Source organism: Sitophilus oryzae, unplaced genomic scaffold (genome assembly GCF_002938485.1).
Source record: "Sitophilus oryzae breed Bouriz unplaced genomic scaffold, Soryzae_2.0 scaffold_1297_pilon_pilon, whole genome shotgun sequence".
NCBI classification, from domain to species: domain Eukaryota; kingdom Metazoa; phylum Arthropoda; class Insecta; order Coleoptera; family Curculionidae; genus Sitophilus; species Sitophilus oryzae.
Window position 1 is genome coordinate 1,250,906 of NW_022145945.1, and position 22,864 is coordinate 1,273,769.

Here is a 22,864-nt window from a genome sequence, read left to right on the forward strand (position 1 = left end):
TAAAATAAGCTTTATGTTTTATCTTTTTCTCTTTAGAAGGGAGATGGTTTGTGTCGTAGAATACATTACAGTATTTAATATCGTGTAGTTTGATATTATTTTCTTAATTTACTGTTATCTATTGTTAATTTTTGTTTCCTATAATGCCAAATCTTGACAATATGGTGAAGGTTGAGTTTTTATCTTATTAGTTTTATACCTGTGTTTATACAAGACCAAATTAAGACAGTTAGTTTGTGATTTATATTAAGATCTTTCTTATAATATTTGTTATGTCTTAATCTTAATACTATATTATGTTTTGTCTGGAAAATAAATGTTAAATATCTTAATTTTGCATATCCTATTCCATCTTTCCATTAGGAAAAATATGGTTTATAAATCATATATGCTAAGAAAATCACATAAATTAAGTAAGTAAGAATAGAGAAATCTTAAGGTAGCAGAAAAATTAATGCAATATATGTATAAGCAGAATTAAACAAGGTAACTGTTAATGTTGCTGAAGCTGATTCTACAATTTTAATTACGGAGGCTAAAAGGCCTTTTAAGGCCTCCGTAGTTTTGATGGAATGTTAAAAAAACTATTATGAACATGACATGAAGCAAAACATTTAAAAATTAAAAAAAAGAAAAAACTTGGACACATCCTGAATTTTTAATAAAGCCCTTTTTAAACGTAGCATAATAATCTAGAGCAATTAGATTAATTATAGGAATCTAGAGTTTTATTTCTATTTAATTTTATTGACTATGAAAATACATAATAAGCGTTCACGTGTTGTGCGAAATATTAAAATAATAATATAAATAATACCGCGTACTATGATTGAAAAAAAATAGCGGCAGCGATGACTATAAAATGAAGATCGCTGTCATTTTATATGGGAAATCGTCATTTCCCAGTCAACTGGACGCCGTTTTTTTGATCATACGGTATATATTGACAAAAAAACACTGAAAAGCATATATTTGTTTTCTACTGAAAATAATTCCAAAATAATTTGCAATCTGGCAACATCGAAGATGTGCGCACGCGTAGTGTCTGTGACTATATGCAGCAAAAACTCGTTTCAAGGTCAGCCACCGGATCCACACCATTACCCAAATAATACTTACTTGCATTTTAGTTTCCTTGGGTTTATTATCAAACTTGATAAAAACCAACGGTGCTATTCGCTTGAGTACTACAGTTCTGATTATGTTTGGCACTGCTTGTCCTCGAACACCTCTATGGTAGATATTCAGTGTTACCACTGAAAGTCCTGAAGCAAAAGACACTAGGCATATGCTTGCCCCATAGTACATACCTAAACAGAATTGAAATAAAATTAAAAGTAGTAAATTAAAAAACAGAACATGTTTGAAAGTATTAGACAATGATAGTGCAGCTTTTGAAGTGTCTGCATTACTTTCAAGTTAAAGATAAGTTTTATGCCCAAGATGATGGTTTACCGATGGGTTATAGCCTTGTTTATATATTTTTAAAGTAGATCAACCTGAGACGTTTATGGACTAGGACTACTAGATGGCAGGACCGGTTTCCCTACAGAAAAATATTTTTTGTTACTCTGAATTTTTCGTAAAAAATTAGACGACGTGTCCCATCAATATAAATTCGACAAATTTGCAAGTAGCCAATAATATGAGTGGGTGGAGGGATTTGCGGTGACGTACTCGTCAAGTCGACGTATGAAATCATATACATATATGTATAAAATATATTGCTGTTTATTTAAATGTTTTTTTGTCCGCATTCCTTTCATAGAGACAGATTTAGCAGACGAACTGTAGTGTAAAATTAGATTAATTTATTAAGTTTAATTATAGTGTTTAGTGTAGCATGTTAGTGTAGTCTACCAAAAATAGTTTAGTAGTGTTTTTATAGTTTATTTTGTAGTTAAGTAGTAGGTGAAGGGATAATTTTGTTATTTTTTCTTTTTGTTTGATAAATTAGTAAGTTTGATAATTTGTTCAGTGTAGAATACAAGAATAAGTAGTTGTGTAGTGTTTTTAAGAGATTATATTCGTTTATTTTGTAGTTGAGTAGTAGGTGAAGGGGTATTTGGGTATTTCTTCTTTTTGTTTTTCTTGTAATAATTGTAGTAGTTCTATTAAGTATTGTGATAGATACACTATATCTTCCTTCAACTTCGTTGAAAAGTGCGTTATCATATAATCTTGGTTTTCTGGTAGTAGAATATACAAAAAAAAATCTGATCAAATTTATTTGAAATTAAATTAATCTAGCTTTATTAATCAAATTAAACTAGTCAAATAATAATAATAGTTAGTTTGAAAATACTATACAGGGTGAGTTTCCTACGATGTTGTCTATGGGCATCTCGAAAACTACTGGAGATAGAGAGTCGGTTAATGGGGAAAGAATTTTTTCCAAAAAAAAAAAATTCGTCACTACAGTAGTCATTGTTAGTCATATACTTCTTTTATAAAACTTACTTTTATTTTTCTCCCAGAATCCGAAAATCAATTAATATATAGAGTGTTCCATTATAAAAAACACAACTTTGATATGTAACTTTTTTTGGGGACACCCTGTAGTACTCTCTATATTTTTAGAAAGTGCTCTAAATTAACCTACATATGCTCACAAAATTTCATTTCAATACAAACTGTCGTTCTCCTTGGAGCCTCCGCGGCGTTTGAGAGGAGCCACCCTGTATTTAAAGAAATTTTATTTCATAATTCAGTATTCTCTACCACATTCAAACAGATGTTTTGGATCTTTCATTTCCAATTATTAATTTAAAAAAACATCACATTTTAATAACTTCAATACCCACAAAGCAGACTTATTAAAAAAAGTATGATCGAACCAGCTATGGCCTGGATATATTTTTAATCATTTTTCAAAAAAAGAGATATTGCGTTCGAGATTATAAAATATTTATGAAATATTTTCTTTCTGTTTGACGATGACCAGTCGATTTTAACGACATTTATTTGGGAATAATGCCATTGAAAGAGAATAGTAATCGTCTTTTATGCCGGTTTGCAAAAGGGCATTCATTAATATAGTCGAGAGCATAATGAAAAATGCCGAATTTTCTTTGAGCAGTTACCTATATCTATACAGTATTATATTGAGCTCTACTATATTTTACTTGAGTAGTATATTCTTTAAATTTAATAGCTAAAGTACCGTATGATCGAATAAAAACGACGTCAATGAAGATAGCTGTCATTTTATACGTAAAACTAGCGTGTACCCGCGACTTCGTTCGCGTCGAATTAATCATTTGTAATGGTGATGATAAAGCAAATCAAGAATTTCCATTAACATACAAACTGGATAAAATTTTCTCACATTTATGTCAGCATGAGAAAAAACAATATGGCTATATTATATAACTTGGTGATATTTGAGGGTTAGTTTCTTCTCGTTGGAATTTTACTTTCGTAAAATCCGTTTGCCAAAAATAAGCTTTTTGCGTCAAGCAGTTTAAGCAGAATCGTGGTTAATAAATTACTCAACTTTTTTGAACACCCTGTATGATTTTTTAAAAAATTTCAAAATATGTAAAAAACAAAATAAATTATGCGTATCCAAGCGTTTTCCCGAAAGACTAACCGTTTTTTAAATAACAAATATTGTAATATTTGAGGGGCGTTTTCACCCTCTTTGAATTTGAGATTTGAGAATCGATCGAACCTCCACACCCCACAGTCAATCCGTTTGCCAAAAATCAGCTTTAAACGTCAAGCAGTTTAAGCAGAATCGTGATTACTCAATGGTCATATTTTATGAAATACCCTATATAAATTTTTAAAAAATCTTAAAATATGTAAAACAACAAAATAAAATATAGGTATTTAAGAGTTTTTCCGAAAAAACTCACCGGTTTTTAAATAAAAAATATTCTAATATTTGAGGGGTGGTTTCACCCCCTTAGAATTCGAGTTTCAAAAAATCCCTTCTTATCGAACCTCTACACCCTAAAGTCAATCCGTTTTTCAAAAATCACCTTTTTACGTCAAGCGTTTTAAGCATGATCGTGATTAATCAATGACCAGATTTTTCGAAACACCCGTGCATACATTTTAAGAAAATCTTAAAATATGTAAACAAACAAAATAAAATATACGTGTTTAAGTGTTTTTTCGGAAACTTGGTCGTTTTTTAAATAAAAAATATTGTAATATTTGAGGGTTTTTTTCACCCCCTTGGAACTGGAATTTCGAAAAATCCCTTCTTATCGCACCTCTACACCCTAGAATCAACCTGTATGCCAAAATTGAGCTTCTTACGTTGAGTGGTTTGAGAAGGATCGCGATTAATCAGTGAGTCAGTCATTTAATGATTTTATATATTAGTATATTATATGAGGAATGAGATTGATCGTCATTTCCCAGTCAACTGGACGCCGTTTTTTTTTTCGATCATACGCTATAATTAATTGATTTTCTAGTTTCTCCAATATAATTTATATATAGTTGGTTCTCTATTAATAACAGAGAAGACAAAATCCTTTGATACTAAGAAATACACGCAAGCCAATATATCTTCTGTCAGCGTTTCTATTATGTACCTAGGCATTCTTCAGACTATTCTACATCATGATTTAGCTCTTAGTACAGGATTAGCTATTTTAGGATTACAGCCACTTCAAAATTAAATGCTACACTTAACAACTTTAATTAATTTGTTACTTAGCTTTGATTTACCATACAATTACCTGAGTTAGTACGAGCCCTAAAAACTATATGTTGGGACAAGATCATATTTTGGAATTATTGCCCTGGTTTTTCAAAATGACTGAAAATATATGTTTAATTTTTTGAATATAAACATAGCCATATATCCTAAACAACTTGACAATATTTTTATGAATTTGTAAATCAATCCATATTTACAGTAGCGGATTTTGTTCATAAAAGGACAAATTTGCTGACAGCTAAATGTTGGGACAAGTATTTTCAAATAATTAATATCATCATAGGCGGCTTTGCTATAAACGTCACAAATGTTGCAAACAGTTTACTTCAGCATTGACAGCTTGTAAGTGACTCGATACGTTGAGTAGTGAGGTTTACTGTAAGTAATTTTAATTTTTTTAATTTTCAATTTTGTTAATTTAATTTAAAATAATGGTCCGTGGAAAAGCTACAAATCAAAAACTACGCGAAATTTTAATTCGTCAATACAGTACGGGAAAAACAATTCGAAATATTTCTGATGATTTATGTATTCCTAAAACCACGGTCAATGTAGACGTTAGAGGTAAAAGTTCGCGAAGGCCAAAAGTTGTATCTCAGAGAGATTTACGAAATTTAGTAAAATATTGCAAGTCTGCGAGAAAAAGCACTCTTCGCGAAGTAACAATTAAATGGAATACTGTAACTAGTTTAAATATATCAAGAGAATGTTGCCGAAAATATATCCATAAATGCGGTCTGGGGTTTTACAAGGTAAACTTTATTTTGTGTGGATAATGAATTACCTGAAGATTATTGATACAAATTCTTATTTAGGCCAAAGAAAAACCGCTACTGACAGAAATTCAAAAGAAAAATCGCTACAATTGGGCAAAATCTAAATTATCGTGGACACAAAATGATTGGAGTAAGGTCATATTTAGCGATGAGACTAAATTTGATGTTTGCGTTGGAGATCATCGAAAACGAAAAATACGAAATAAAGCAGAAGCCTTTCATAAAGATTGCTTAAAGAGGGTTGTTAAATTTCCTAAGGGGATTATGGTTCGGGGTTGCATGTCAGCAAGAGGTCTGGGCAAATTAAATTTTATAGCACGGTTAACGCCCAAAAATATCAACATATACTTGAGACCTCACTTTTGCCTAGTGCTCAAGAATTGTTTCCAAACGAAGACTATATTTTCCAACAAGATGGAGCATTGTGCCAAAATTGGTTCGGTAATAATAATATAAAAGTTCAGTAGTCCGGACCTAAATGTTATAGAAACTGTGCGGCATAAAATGAAGCAATATTTAAGAAACCACCCACAACGAACAATTTTTGATTTGCGGACAAAACTGCAGGAAATTTGGGATAATTTTTCTCCTCAAATGTGCCAATCTTTGGTAAATACAATGCCATTAAGAGTTCAGGCAGTTGTTAAGGCGAAAAGTGATTTAAATCCGTATTAAACAAATTTCTTGTTGTGCTGTCCCAATATATAGTTGTCAGCAAATTTGGCTTGATTTTGGCAACATAAGCTATTATCAAAAGTGATTTGTTTGCAAAGTTATAAAAATATAGTAAAATTGTCTAGATCATATTGTAATGTTTGAATTTAGAATAATAAACAAAATAAAATTGATTCGTTTTAACAAATTACTATTTTTATTGCAAAAAAAGACCTTGTCCCAACATATAGTTGTTAGGGCTCGTATAAAATATCTGAATTTTTTGCTAAAAGTTGAAATAAATCCTTTAAATGTTTTTTTTACAATCATATAAAGGCATTTCTCATGTATATAGCAAACAACTCTACAAAAGAGTGAATATAGCCCTAATGAATATAGCCTACAACCCTAATGGATGGTTCTGTTAAAGGAAAACACTCTCGTATAGAGATGTTCATATTTTAAAAATATCGATACATGTTTTGGTAAAAATCTAATATTCTAAGCATAAATCGCTGCATAAACCTTTATACCTATCTGTAGTTTTCTTATGAATTCTTTATTTTGTTTTAATATAAATAATTATCGATATATTGCTATTTGTTACAAAAAAATACTTTCAAAAATATCCATAATTTTTCACAAGATATCGATATTTTTATGTCGATATTTATATACATCTCTAATTTCGAATATAAAATAAAAAATCTTCAGAATTTAAAAAATGCCTTTCCTTTCGCTCTTTAGATCTCTGATTTCGTTTTAAAAGGCAGAAAATTTTATTTGAAGATCTTTGATGAACAGATTTTTAATTAATTGGATTTTCAAAAAAATATTTCAATTTCTTCTAAAGAATTTTAATTAAAAATAATTAAATTTTAGATGGTTAAGTAATTTTTGATTAATTTATTTTTCTCTTTCCGGTATAGCCATTCCATTTTTGTAAAGACTTCCAATAAAGATATATTAATATAAGGAAATTTCTGTGAAGCTCATATTGTTATTTAGAATATTAAGGATTCTGCTGATTATTGTCACCTACAGGGTATTCGAAATTTTACAGCTTGTTAAAATCACTATCAACAAAAGTAGATGGCCAAAAATTACATCACATATACAGGGTGAGTCTTAAATAAGTGCAAATATTTTCAGGGCTGATAGATCTCGATAAAAGAAACATATTTTCTCTTTCCCGTTTTTCAAATTGTAGGTCCAAAATAACCGGGATATTTTACTTTGAAAATTTCAAAAAAAAATTTTTTTTTCTTAAATTTTGAAAACCGCTGGATCTTTTCTGGATTTTCTTTCCTGTAACTTTAATCTACTACCTATGTTTCCATAGATAATTATTTTTTGAACTAAAATTTAAGAAAAAAAATATTTTTTCTTAAATTTTTATATTTTGAAACTTTTTCGTACATTTTCATATTTTACATATCGTCCTATTGCTGCCTGTATATTTACATATTCTTTTTTATAATTTTGAAATTATGTTTTAATAGGGTCACTTCCCTATGTCAAAAACAGTAAGTATGTCATAACAATACTTCAACTATACGCCCTAAAAATAAGTGAAACTCCTTTTTGCTTATATCTCAAAACTATGAATAAATACATAGCATAACCTATATAGACAAGAAAGGGTAACAATAGATTACCCTTATTTGACCCTTTCTGTCGTTTAAATGAACTGTGATTAATTTAACAATTATTTTATTCCATACGCAGAGATTTAGAGATAAAATATTCACAGATTACTCACAATCCCTCTGTCAAGAACATATAAGGGACTTAAGGGTTTTGACAAAGGGAAGGCAAAAAATGGTTTATAGTTTACCGTTTTATGTCAGTATGCTTATTTTTGGTTTGGGTACTCCTGCGGTAGGTGGTAAAAAAAGTAAAAATATATTTAAAATGTTTAATTAAGTACAACATTTTAATTTAATCTGATGAATACAAGAGTGTGAAAATATCGTTTAAAGATTCTGTTACATAGAATAAAAAATAAAATATAGTAGTATACAGTGTGATGTGGATACTTTTTGAGGAAAAAAAAATCCGAAGCTGATTTCCAAAATATATTTTTTCTCACATGAAGCTATGGAGACACATAAAATTTATTATGCTCTAATAATCTAGTTGACGAAAATATGGAATTATTTAAAGAATTATAAAAATCTTAAAAAAATTAATACATTTTAAATTAATTAACATTCGGGTTACTTTTAATTAATTAACATTCGGGTTATTTCGCTTGCTTGAATCCCTACCTATAAAAAGTAAATTAATTTTGTGTGGCGACCTAAATACTGACTTTTCCAGTGTGTGTGCAGCTAGGGAGTCTCTCCAGTCCATTTTTCATTCTTTTGGTATACTCGTGCATGTTGACTCACCAACTAGAATAACTAAAACTGGCTCTAGTACTATAGATTGTGTCGTGTCGTCTTTTGACCCGGAATTCGTTGACTGTAGAGTCCTTCACTCAGGTTTCTCTGATCATGAGGCAGTATTGACAACGTTTTTTCCACAATCCAAATGCAAAAATACCTCGCGCAAATTGGGCCGTATTTTTTCGGATAAAAATTTTCTAAATTTTCACCACCTATATCTAACAACTGAGTGGGTTGTCCTCTCGGCTGACGTCGATTCCGAATTTTCTAGATTTATAAATACCTTGTCTAATCTGGCGTGCAAGGCGTTTCCTCTTAGGCCTATCAAAAGTAAGCAAGGTATACCCTGGTCTACGACAGGCTTGCGTATATCTGCAAAGAACATGCGCTCATTATCTCGCCTTAAAAATTCACAGACAGCGCTTTCTTTCATAATTACGTGAAACTTTATAGAAGGGTTTATCGTAAGACTATAAAAGCTGCCAAGGAGATTTATTATAATGGGAGGCTAGCCAAATCCGGTAATGTTGCTAAAGAGACTTGGGCTATTGTAAATGACTTAAGGAATAAGACTGCTTCGTCTGGCACAGTCTTTAATTCACCTGAAGATTTAAACACTTACTTTGTTAATGTGGCTAAAAATTTAGTGAACACCATAACTCCTTCCCATGATTCACTTTCATATCTTCCTAAAGCAAATGAGAATTTACACAGTTTCTTCTTCACGCCCGTAGCATTAGATGAGCTCCGTAGTACAATTAAAAGTATTAAAAATAAATTCTCATCTGGGACTGATGGGCATACTCTCAAAATGTTCTCTGAACTTCCGGAATGCACATTAATCTTACTACTTTAATTAATGAGTCATTCCAAAAAGGAGTTTTTCCAAACTGCCTTAAGGCAGCAATAATTATTCCTCTGCGTAAAGGAGGAGATAAAGATCAAGCTTCGAACTATCGCCCAATTGCTCTCCTGCCCACATTATCTAAGATCATTGAAAGATTGGTTAAAAAAAGGCTTCTATCTTTTCTCCTTAAATATAAAGTACTTTCTACCTATCAATTTGGATTTCTAAGTAACAGTTGCACAAATGATGCTATGTTCGACCTTTTTAATAATGTATACTCTAGCCTGAATAACCATCACTCTACAGCTACAATTTTCTGTGATTTCTCTAAGGCTTTCGACTGTGTAAATCATAATATCTTAATTAACAAATTGCAATACTATGGATTCAGGGGAGTGCCAGTGTCCCTCAGGGTTCAGTACTTGGCCCTATTTTATTTCTGGTGTTTATCAACGACATTGCAAGTCTAGACATTAGCGGTAAAATTTGCCTCTTTGCGGACGACACTAGTTCCACTTGGAGCGGCCCAGATGTTACGGCCCTATATAGTACTATATCCAGTGACTTACGCACCATTAAATCTTGGTGCGATTCTAATCTCCTATGCCTCAACCTTTCAGAAACTAAAGTTTTGTCATATAAAAGTACTATACAACCTTTTGTACTTAATAACACCACTATTGACGTCGTGGACTCTGTGAGATTCTTAGGACTTGTTGTAGACAACTCGTTAAAATGGGACTTGCACATCGAAGCCTTATCAAAGAAACTAAGCTCTGCCTGTTTGTAAGGAACTTAACTCATCAACCTCTAGAATGGTCTATTATGCCCTTTTTGAGTCGCATCTTCGTTATGCCCTTCCATTCGATACTTATTGGGACTAAACAGTAGAACTCACTGCCAGAATTTCTTTAAAATTTTCAAAATACTGACTCTTCCTTCCTTATTCATTTTTGAATCCGTTTGCTTAATCCGCAAGCACATATTCTCTATTCCGGAAAGGCCTTCTCACAACTATCCACTTAGGAATGCGGAGCACGATGTTTATCTGCCAACCCCGAGCTCAGAACTAGTTAAGTGCTCAATACTGTACAATGCCAAGAAAATGTACAATCATTTGCCTTCGAATATCAAGTCACTTTCATTCTTTCCCGCATTTCGCAAAGCTCTGAAATTATACTTACTGGAGAGAGCCCTATATGCGGGGTAAACGACTTTTTTGTTGCTGTTTAATTATGAACAATTTTGAATTTTAAAATTTTGATCATCTCACACACTGGTTAAAGGTCTAGTATTTAATATTTTATAACTCTTGATTTTATAATATATAACATTATTTTATCCATTTACAGTAGCGATGAGAACTATCGAATGAATTAGACTATCGAATGGTTAATGAATGAATGATTTCAACTATCGAATGGTTTTATTCGAATAAAATCATTCATTCATTTGTAAACTAAAGCATATGTGACAACCTCGCCGTGCGACTAAATGGTTATCGTTGAGCCACGACTATCGAATGCTTTAGATAAATGAAATTTAGTATTCGTTTGATTTTTGTATGCGTCAGTGGCATTATTGGTTCTTCCAAATTTTTATAACTTTGCCGTATAAATACTGTGCTATTTTTGCGTTTATTAAAATAGTTAAAATACTAAAATAGTAGTTATTTTTTAATTTTATTTATTGACGATTGTGTGCATGTGTAGGTGGTCAAAATTTTTCCGATAATTTGTGTGGTTTTCCGTAGTCCGATCTTTCAATTATTTAATTTTATATGTATATGGTCTATTTTTTAATGGGAAATTTTGAGAAGTAGCAATTTTTAAGAGAGATGAGATGAACTTACAATTAATTTGAAAAATACATATTTGTATTTTAGATGTTTTAATAATATGAATTAGTTGAACTTAATAATCATATTTAAGTAATGTGGTTGTATAATCATATTTAAGTAAATGGTTATCGAACTCAAACTATGGGGTGAGAAAATTAAAATGAAAGTTTTACACGTGCCAATTCAAAAGTTAACGATGTTTATATTTTGTTTATGCTAATTCTCTTACATGTAGTTTTTTGCGAAGAAAAAATATTTCATTTATTTTTTAAAGTAAATGCCAGTAAAAGTAAATATAATTTTTAAATAGTAATATAAAGCACCTAATATAAATAATTTTGATTTCTAATTTTTTATTTATATTTTCCTTCCATTACACTGCATGCTTAGAAAATTAATAAATGTTTATATTTCATGATTTTAAAATTTGTTGTTAATATAACAAATTAGTTCTGTAATTATTATTATTTAATAAACCAACGTTGCCAAAAAAATTAGAGACTATATTATTTTTAAATAGGATCTAATATAAATAATTTTGACATCTAATTTGTTGTTTATATTTTGCTACTACTTAAAAAAAATATTTATATTAAATGATTTTAAATTTTGTTGTTAATAGGTATAACAAATTATTACTGTTATTATTATTTGACGGTTTAGTCTTTGCTTAAAAACATTAAAAATAATTTTCCTACATCCAAAATAACAAGTATTATTGCAGTGTAACAACAGAATATTAATAAAAAAATGCAAAATATATAGACATACTATCCCTAACTAACTAAAGCCAAACAATAATATTCTTTGCTAATATCAACTAATACAAAAATATGGCAACAGCGCCCTTCATAATGTATTTTCTGTGTAAATACTAGCACCTCAATAAAAAAAATAATGTGTCCTTATCTATATATGACTCCGCAAAAAATCAAAGATGCCGGCTTCTTTCATAGCATTGCCACCGACCGCTTTCTCGGAAAAAAACCTACGTCGCCGGGCGACAACTAGGGTTCCCAACTTGAGCACTGGCGATTCCGGGACAATTATTTTTAAGCTTTTAAATAATTGAAACAAAACATTAAATATTAGAAATTGAAATATATTATGTAGTACACACTTTTTTAATTTTTAAACATAAAACATAACATTAGGTCCCGGCCAAGGCAAAACTTTCGCCGGGACAAACTTTCTGATTCCTGGTTAATCCCGGCCAAACCGGGACGGTTGGGAACCCTAGCGACAACTAAAATTCAGTTAATATTTTATTATAATCGATCCTGACGAATAAATGAATTTCATAAATGAATGAATTTTATAAATGAATGAATTTTATAAATGAATGAATTTTATAAATGAATGAATTTTATAAATGAATGAATTTTATAAATGAATGGTTTTTGCTGCCGAATTACTAGAATACAATATTTCAAGGCAGATGACGGATCTATTCGATAATTTTTATTCGAATAGTTTTCAACGAATGTTTTCTTACTAACTATCGAATTATTCGAATGAATTGCAACTATCGAATGTTTCGATAGTATTCATTCGATAGTTCCCACTACTAATTTACAGTTTCCCTTTTGTAAAATTTTCTAGATACGCCTGTGTTCTGCAATGTCCATATATGTTTTATTTATAATTTTATCACGTATTTTTTTTTTGAATTGATTTGTATTGTATGACATTTTTACTTGTTTATTTGTATATTTGTTTTTGTGTTTTTTTGTTTTGCTTTGTCGATGAAGCTGTTTTGGCTTTTTGTACAATAAAGCGTTGTGTTTGTTTGTTTGTTCGGGTTTATTTTTTATTCATGCCCTCTAACGGACAAACGAAGCACTTTTGTATAAAGGTAAATGATGTGCAATTAACTTGTTTTGATTAAAAAAATACGTACATACATACATACATACAGCCGTTACTCGCTGACGAGTATTCGACACACATAAAGAAAATGGTCACGCAAGGCGTTTTCTTTCATGAGCTTTTCTGTGACTGAAAAGCCCGATACGTGATGTTATCTGCCTACCGCACTCCGGACATTCAAAAATCTATTCTTGCCTCTCTATTTTTTGGTTGCCGCTGTTAACTGAGTTTACAACCCTTCTCCATTGAGTTCTATTTTGAGCTGCTTTTTCCCACTCATTCTGCATGTTAATTCCCTTTAAATTTTCGTGGAAAATGTCCTTGTATCTCTTCAGTTGTCCACCCGGCCTCCTCTTACCGTCCACAAGCTCACCGTAAAGCAGTGATTTTGGTATGCGGTTTTCTTGCATTCTGCATACGTGACCAGCCCATCTTAAGCGGGATTTTGTGACCATGACTTCAATACTCTCGCAGTTAGATTTTTCAAGGACCGATACGTTTGAGACATGATGGAATCACCGGACTCTTAAGAGTTGTCTAAGGTGTCTCTGTTGCAACTTGTTCAATGCGTTCATGTGTCGGCGGTAAGGCAAGGTTTCGCTCCCATATATCATGGTGGGGATTATAATTGCTCGGTATACTGCAAGTTTTGTTTTTGTACTCAAGTCATGATTGTAGAAAACCCTGTCTTTTAATTTCCAGAATGCTCTTGAGGCGCTACTAATCCTGTGCTGAATTTCAGAGTCAATATTGGCCTTTTCCGAAATCAAACGTAGTTCCGAAATCAAACGTAGTAGAAAAAATACGTAGTTCTATCTCCACAGAATATTGGAATTCCCTGTATATTTTGTAGGTCTACCTTGGAAAATAAATTCTCTAAAAAAATGTTTCTCAAAAACTATGCGATGTGGCGTTTTTTACAAGAGACAAAAAATATACTTAGTACCTAAATACTAGAGAAACCATTTTACGAAAAGAAAATCTGTCGTCGCGTCGCGTTCGGTAGAGTTGGAAAATATTTCTACTAAAATTTATGTAGAGGTGGGGGTAGTTTTCACCCATCCTACTTTTTTTTGGTTTTTGTGAAAGTCAAATGTTAAAGCACTTAGCAAAACATAGTCACCCAAAATCTCATTCAAATCGGAATAACGGTTCTTAAAATATCTTAAAAAAGTGTTGTTTAGAGTTTGAAGCCCTCTAGCGGACAAATAAAGCACTTTTGTATACAGGTAAATTAAATTGTGTCCAATAAACATATTTTGATTCCAAAAATAAGTAATAGTTCTATGTCCACGGAATATTGGGACAACCTGTATAGAATTAAAGATTTAGAAAAGAATCAAGACTCTTTTACTTACTTATTAGTGGAGTTTTCTCCGTTGGTGGCAGAGTTTCCCTAATGGTCATTAAAAACACCGTCATGGACAGCAGCGCGCTAATTCCCAAGGTGACCTTTTCCCCAGATTCTGATGGAACGTAAAACACCAATAAAGCTGAAAATAAAAGAAAAGATCTTTGGTTTAGATCCAGTAAATCTAATAAGAATTCATTTTATGTTTGAGCCATGAATATTTCGAAAAAATACTAATTTTTTTTATGTTAGCTGGTTTTCAAAATTAATTTTATCTTTGTGAGTCGCTGGTAACACTTTAACTGCAGATATTTTGCAGTGAAAGACTTATTTAACTTTAAGAAACTAAACAGAAACTAACCTAAACGAAATCTAACATTTATAAATAAGGATAATTGACCCTTGCACCTTTGTTAACTCGGAGCTAAAACCCTTTTTGGACATCCATTTGGCTTAACTTACTTAAGACCTTTACAGACTCTCTGGATTAATAGAGTAATCAAGTCGAACGAACCTTTCAAAGTCTCAAAACACCCTTAAACTACAGGGACGACAAATCTAAGGGTTGTTTACGTTTTTGTTTATCCGGTCATATTGAATTCATCCCTTATTTCAATTAAGTTTGCATCTTTTATACTAATGTATCTCCAAGGAGAACGGCAGTTTTTATTGAAATGAAATTTTGTGAGGATATGTAGGTTAATGTAAGTAAGGATATGTAGGATTTTTTTGAAAATGAATTTTATTTTTTCCTGTCGTTACTTTTAAAACAATCAAAAAACTAATTGCATATCCTTGCATAGCCACTTTATAAGGGCTATCTGATAGTATTTTTAGATTTTCAAATTAGCTGATAATTTGTGAGATACAGAGGCCAACTTATTTTTTTTAAATACGGACCTCCATTTTTTTATTTCAGATTTTGAAAGAACTCGGTCTCCTGAGTACAATGATATGCCACACATAATATTTTTTTTGTTTCGGACATTTGAACACAATTTATTTAAACTAATTTCAACTCCGGCCCTGTTTTTTTTTAATATATAATCTATTCATCTTTACAATATTGATAAGCTTTCAAACTTAACAATTACGTGGGGTAAAACATTGAATATTGAAAATCAAATGCAATAAAATAATAAAAAATAATATATAATACAAATGACTACATTACTTCACGTCATTTGTAAAAGTGAAATCAATACATCTCAACATTTACAATAAAGAGTACAAAATGCTTTCGGAAGTATAAGAAGAAAGTTCAAAGAGCTATAAACACAAAATAAAATTGAACGAAAAATAAATTTGTGCAATAGGAAGCCTTTCGTAGGTCATTAGAAACTAGTTTATAGAAGTTTATTTCTTTATAATAACTACGATGAATATTACACATATTATTAGATCGCACACTGAGATTTCAAATTCACAATAAAAAATAAATAAAAATAATATCTTTAAATTTCTGACCTGGATATAATTTATTTGAATCTTCCAATTGGCTCGATTTTCCTTATTCATTCAACATTTCTAAAACTAAAGCTTTGTCGTATAAAAACTCGTTGCAGCCTTTTGTACTTAACAACACCACCATTGACGTCGTCAAGTCTGTAAAATTCTTAGGGCTTGTTGTGGACAATTCTCTGAAATGGGACATACATATCGAAGCTTTGTCGAAAAAATTGAGCTCTGCCTGTTTTGCATTGAGGTCTGTTTCTAAGGAGCTTAACTTGTCAGTGGCTAGAACTGTTTATTATGCACTTTTTGAGTCGCACCTCAGGTATGCCCTTCCATTCGGGGGTACGTGTTGTGCGACTCAATTTGACCGCATTTTCAGGCTCCAGAAGAGAGCTGTTCGATATTCACTGGGACTAAACAGCAGAACTCATTGCCGGGACTTTTGTAAAAAATTAACAATATTGACTCTTCTTTCCTTATTTATATTTGAATCCGTTTGCCTAATACGTAAACATGTATCAGCTTCTCAAGAAAGGCCATCTCACACTTATCCACTCAGGAACGCGGAGCAAGATCTTTATCTACCTACCCCACGCTCAGAGTTAGTTAAAAGTTCAATATTATACAACTCGAAAAAAATGCACAATCACCTGCCATTTGAAATCAAATCCATAACATCATTTTTTTTTCATTTCGCAAAGCATTGAACTCTTATTTACTAGACAAGGCTTTCTACGCCGTAAATGAATTATATTTTGAAAATCAAATTTGATCTTGTAAACACTGGTCTAATGTTTGCTATTGCTATATTTACTAATGACATCGAAATGAATTTATTTAGGGGTCATTGATATTTTACTATAAACTAGCTAAATATTTTTGAATATTATTTTTATTTTTTGTTCTTTGACATTATAAACATTTATAAATGTTTATTTTAACAATAAGACTGACAATATTATTTGTATAATATTTTGTATGATCTTTTGTTTGTTTGTTTGTGTACCTTGTTTTTTTACTTTGTTTGTTAGTTTACCTTTGTCTACAAATTGAAAATTTTTTTGACAGTAAAGGCATTTATTTATTCAATGGTAATTAGCACTGATCAATATTGTTGCGATGAATATCATCAGATTAAATAATTAAAAAAAAAAACAGAGTCGGACTTGAAATTATTTTAAATAATAATTAAATAGTTTTTTTGTTGTTAACGTACCCAAAACAAAAAAAAAAAGAATAAAGTGTGGCATATCATTGTACTCAGGAAACCGAGTTCTTTCAAAACCGGAAATAAAAAATGCAGGTCCGTGTTTAAAAAAATTAAGTTGGTCTATGTATCTCACAAATTATCAGCTAATTTGAAAATCTAAAAATACTATCAGATAGCCCTAATAAAGTGGCTATGAGAATGTGCAATTAGTTTTTTGATTTTTTTAAAATTAACGACAGGAAAAAATAAAATTGATTTTAAAAAAAATCTGTTTTTTTTTCAAAAAACTCAGCAATGCTTGAAATTTTTAAAACTTTTTTGATGGCATCTTGTGAACACCACAAAGCGCAACTTTAGCCCAATTTAACCATGTTTGTATCTATTACGGTTACCGAGATACAAATTCTCGTACCTCGAATTTGTAGCACCCTGTATATTTTTTTTCCACAAGATGTCGAATATTGAATAAAATACATGTTTTATGAAAATGTACTACTGATATACATTCAGTTAATTATTAATACTAAAGTTGGTGAGAGAATATAGTATAGAGACAAGACGAATAACGCTCAATATCCGTTTTCAGAAGTTTGGTGGCGTGTTCATTAGAGCTACAACTAGCCAGAAATGGCTTTTGTGTGCATGTTTAATCACGTGAATAAATTAAAGCGAAGTAATTATAATGGTTTCACACGTCCTTATGAATATTCTAACTGATTATTATATCTTTTCATATACATGGTTATTCACGGTAAGTTTTCTATTAGATCTTTATGGAGAATTCAATCTAAAATTTTCGTTGCTGATGTAAGCGAATATGGCATTTTCTTTTGCTTTAATGAAATGTCCATTATACTAATTGCTTCTTAGCATTCTACTTGAAATTGTAGACTTTTTTTATATGATTATATTGTGGTTCTCTTAGATGTCTATTAACAATGCCCTGTTAGTAGACCCATTTCAGCTTTGACAGTTTTTCTGATTTTTTATCCTAGATCATATACAGATTGTTAACTGGACGGTTACTTATTGCGGAACAGAATGGCAACGCTGCCTACATTTCAAATGAGTACTAAGCAATGACTAAAGAATATAAGGACATGTAACGCCCATATACGGGCTGCAGCATAATTTGCAGAGAAATAGAAGGGATAGAGAATGAGCTTCAACATGCGCGGAAGGTCTAATCAAGTTGGGCGCCATATTCCAGGTCTTCCTGTCATTTTGTATATAGGTGGTAATCTATAAGTAATCAAATATCAATTTGCTGTTTTCAACCATACGGGGGGCAATTTAAATTTAGTGAAATTCTATCATTTATTATGGTTAGTTAACATTAATATGATTTATTTAATTATCAGTTTCAAAACTGCATACAATATTGGTATAACTATATTTATAATTTATATAACACTAAATATACGAATATTCTGACAAAAGACGCTACGGACAGATGTAGGGTTCCCAACTTGAGCATCGGCTATTCCGGGACAATTATCTTTAAGCTTTTAAATAATTGAAACAAAACATTAAATATTAGAAAAAAAATATATTATGTGTGTAGTACACACTTTTTTAGTTACCAGGTCCCGGCCAAGACAAAACTTTCGCCTGGACAAACTTTCTGATTCCTGGTTAATCCCGGCTAAACCGGGATGGTTGGGAACCCTAGACAGATGACCTTTTCGTCGTTAAACACTCGAAATGCAATTAAATAAGTATTTAAATTATTTCATGTTTACTTGTACAGAATTACGCGTTTCAATTTAAAATGTTTGCAAATTTGGTAAAAATTGTTCTAAACAACTTTTTGTTCAAGCTGTATATTCATAAAAAACATTTGGTGCATAATTATTTTTGATGATTACTTACCTTGTATTTTTAATATAAACCTAGAAAAAATATGTTTTTGTTTTATTTTTTTTTATTCGTCCCTTCAAATTGTGTTACAAAAACTGTTACATAACATGTCTTCTAACAAATATTTTCATAATACATAAACATCATTGATTTTATTATGGGTATTATTATTAGTATTTATCCTGGTTTTTGTCAACAAAAAAAACTCAGTCTTGTAATAGAACATCAATTTTATATTTCGTAAAATTATTTTGATACAAATTCAATTTGTCAAAATTCAAGTCATTAATATATTGATAAACAACCCAAATTATTCCTAAATATTTTATTATAAAAAAACTGTTACCGGTAAGTTTGTAAAACACATTATCGTTTGTCTTAATACTACAAAAAATAATTTATTTTTTGCACAAAAGAAGCTTGTCGATCCTTATTTGTCCATACCAAAATTCTGTATGTACAACATACATATACCTAATTTATTATTAAGAAAATTAGATTATATGATCTCAGAAGTTTAAGAAATTTTTTTTAAGATAAAATAGTTTCTTCTCAACTGTAATATTGTCAACTTTGGCCTGTATTTTATCTATTTAAAAACATGGGATTGATAATCCCCTGATTAAGTTTCATTGCATCAAATACCTTTGCTATAAATCCTGGCTCACAATTTAAGGCCATTGCAAAATGCTTTTGAGCTTCATCATAGATTTTACAAGAATAAAAGTGTAATATTGAAACAAAGTAACATTGTAAGCTTCATGACTAATAATCTCATTTTTAACACTCTTTAAATATCATCTCGTTAACAATTATGAATATTATATGATTTTTCTCAGTGATTTGTGGCACAGATACAAATTAATATATGCCCCATAACAGTTTTTAAATAAGAAACTTCTGCCTACAGATTTAATTTTCTTATTGGCATAATACCCTTTCTTCCTATATAAATCTTGCCATTTTTTCAGTCCAATGTTCCTTGTTTTTACAGTTGTAGGAATACTAAAAATGTTGACTATAGAACTCGATACTATGTTTGAAAAAGCCTTCATACCTGTAACTGTGCATAAATCTAATTAACTGAATTCTCCTCCTCTTGACACTCTGAACACGGCTGCTGCTAATGTTAGAAATATTTAGCACAAAACTACAACTACCTACAACAAACTTTACAATAAAAGTGTTAAATTTTCGCTGTTTGATTAAAATACCTTATCTTATGTTTTCTTTTCCTCCAAATAATCTTCTTGTCAAGTAAGGACCAATCTTATTTGATATATTTCTGGTCACTTGAACTTGTGCTTTCATGGACACTATAAGAGTGCACTGTTTTACAGAAGCACGAACATTGATTCCAAGTATCTTCTTCCTCCACACGTAATAAAAACATCCTCTTTAAATGGCCACATCATACACTTATTTTTGACCATTCCCAATTACAATCACGATTTTTACAAATCGCCTTTAGGAAAACTAAAATAAACAGTTTTGAATCATCTGTAAACACGATTATGTTGTATAAACTTACACATGAAAACTAATCATTATTCCCGGCGTATTAGCTTTCTTAGAATGACTATGAATATACAACAAGCCTTTTTGAATTAGTGTTTAGAATAATTGAGATAATAATAAATTTTAACTAGATAACAACACAAACGAAAAACAAAACAAAACAAACAGATGTCAATTAAAGAGGGGAAGTGACAGCGAGACCTGGAAGATGTCTGCCATCTTGCCGTCGACAAAAATTTGGATGCGCACTCGTCGAAGCTCATTCTCCCACTTCCATATCTCTGATAATTTGTTACCTTAGACGCCATTTTTTTGATAACAGCGAATGAGTCATCAGCGACAATTTTAGCGATTTTTAATAGTTTGTGTGTAGTGAACTTTGTATAAACTTTGTTACAATGGTGATTAGTTGTTCAACTTTCAAGTTTAAAAGCCACAGCGATAAGAAAGTGTTCGTTTTCATAGGTAAATACACAGTCCGCTCCACTTTTTTTGCGTTTTCTTAGTTTTCTTATTGAATTCGATAATTATTTTTCTGATATTATATGTACTTCAATCTAAAATTGTTATATTATACGTCGATACTAGTTTTGTACCTTTTGTTAACAATTTAATACGTTTTTTTTCGTAATTAATTAGTATGATACCAACGTATACATCATAGCCGTAGTCAAAACATTTATCAAAAAATATAAATATCTCTTCACATTAGCGTAACAAGAAATTTATCTTGGGGTGGGCCTGGGGTTGAACCCAGGGGGGGCCTAGGGCTTTTGTTTTTTTAAAAATGAAAAATAATTTTAAAAAACACATTTTTTGAATAAAACGTTTACATGAATTTCTCTATCAATAAATTTCATAGACTTGGTTATCAAACTCTGTTCCCGTAGATTACAAATTTTCTAAAACAATAAAAATTCACACATTTTTTGAACACAACAAAATATTGTTAATTAAACAAAACTAGAAAACGATATTTTTACTGCATTACAAGCAAATAAAAATTAATACGTAGCCAAGAGTAATAATTCAGGATTTCTCTGCGGGGTGCCTGTGGGGGAGCGGCACCCCCGTGCACCCCTGTAGTTACGCCAATGTCTCTTCAAACAGCTAAGTTAAGAAAAATATGTGCCACGGCACTGTTTGGTGGCATGGTAACAATTTGGTCTTGGGTGTTATTTTTCCTTGGATTCTTTAGTCATTGTACTAAGCTAAGCTGCCGACTGGTCCCGTTGCGTCGTCTCTCGACGAGCGGGCCGAGGTTGCCATATTTCAACCATAAAGCTCTTACCGCTAGTAATAAACAAATTAATAACCTGTATATACTTACATGGATAAATTAGTCACTATGGAAACTGTCGCAAACATATCAGCGACTTCAATTTATCTTCTTTTTTTGTTGCACACGCGGTGCTTTTACTCTTTCTATCCTTGTCGAGGACCTATCGTTCACGCGACAAATTTGAAACGTTAAAAATCAGTTAAAAAAATAAAAAAACATTGTCAATATTGACACACTTTTTGAAAATGTTCGATCGATAATTTGTTTTACCACGGTACCAATCACAAATCCTACAATCCTCCAACAGTTTTGCCAACCTTTTCAACCATTCTGGTTCGCTCCGTATATTCTACTCAACAAAGCATTTAAATTAACCATTACAACTTTTAAATGAAAATGTACTACAGTTTTCCATAAAACAAACCTAGAACAAAATACGTTGAACGGGTCAAGGGGCAAATTAAAGTTAAAAATTAAATGCGAGCGCATTTAAAACTAGCTCTAGCCACAGATAAAATATTTCGAAAGCCAGACAAACACGTAGGTGTTTGCTTAGTATGCGCACATAATCCATTAGGCGAGTACTTCGTAACTATTTTTTTTTCTATTTTTCTTTTCCTAGCTTATTATTATTCCACGTTAGACGTTGTTTACAGACAACAAGCTAGAGGGCTTCTACGTGCTGTGCTCTCTAGAATAGAGCCCTTTAGGAAATAAGATGAACTTTCAATGGCCCAGGTAGTCGATTGTTAAGTTAAATCGAGAGATTTAGTTTTCTGATCACACTCTTACAAATTCCTTAGTAATCGTCACTAAAATTTAGTTGGTTCTAGTTTTTTAATCTTAAAGTCTTAATGTTACTACTACACATAAGGTTTTACCTGCCAGTCTTACCTGTTCAGTCAAAACGTATGAAGTAAAACCTTGTGTGTAGATGAAAAGAAAAAAAATTGGCGCCGGGAGACACGTATAGCCGCCCATACTTGATATATTTTTTATCTCAAAAACTGCGACTTTGACTAATTTTGATGTTATTACAAATTTTGTTGCAAATATTATCCTAATCTTAAATTGAAAACCGCGTTTCGCTAGCTACTGAGTTATCGCGTTACAGACAGACAGACAGACAGACAG

At 31.1% G+C, this 22,864-nt stretch overlaps 1 protein-coding gene across 1 annotated transcript in view; it reads right to left on the minus strand.

The window, feature by feature from the left end:
* LOC115874527 (neuronal acetylcholine receptor subunit alpha-7-like) overlaps nucleotides 1-22,864 on the minus strand; it is a 131,468-nt gene that overhangs the window by 4,624 nt on the left and 103,980 nt on the right. Inside the window, exons 6-7 of the mRNA XM_030889694.1 lie at nucleotides 14,413-14,547; nucleotides 1,120-1,310 (exon numbers count right to left, since the gene is read on the minus strand). Coding sequence (XP_030745554.1) covers nucleotides 1,120-1,310; nucleotides 14,413-14,547 — 326 coding nt within the window. The remainder of the gene's footprint in view (nucleotides 1-1,119; nucleotides 1,311-14,412; nucleotides 14,548-22,864) is intronic.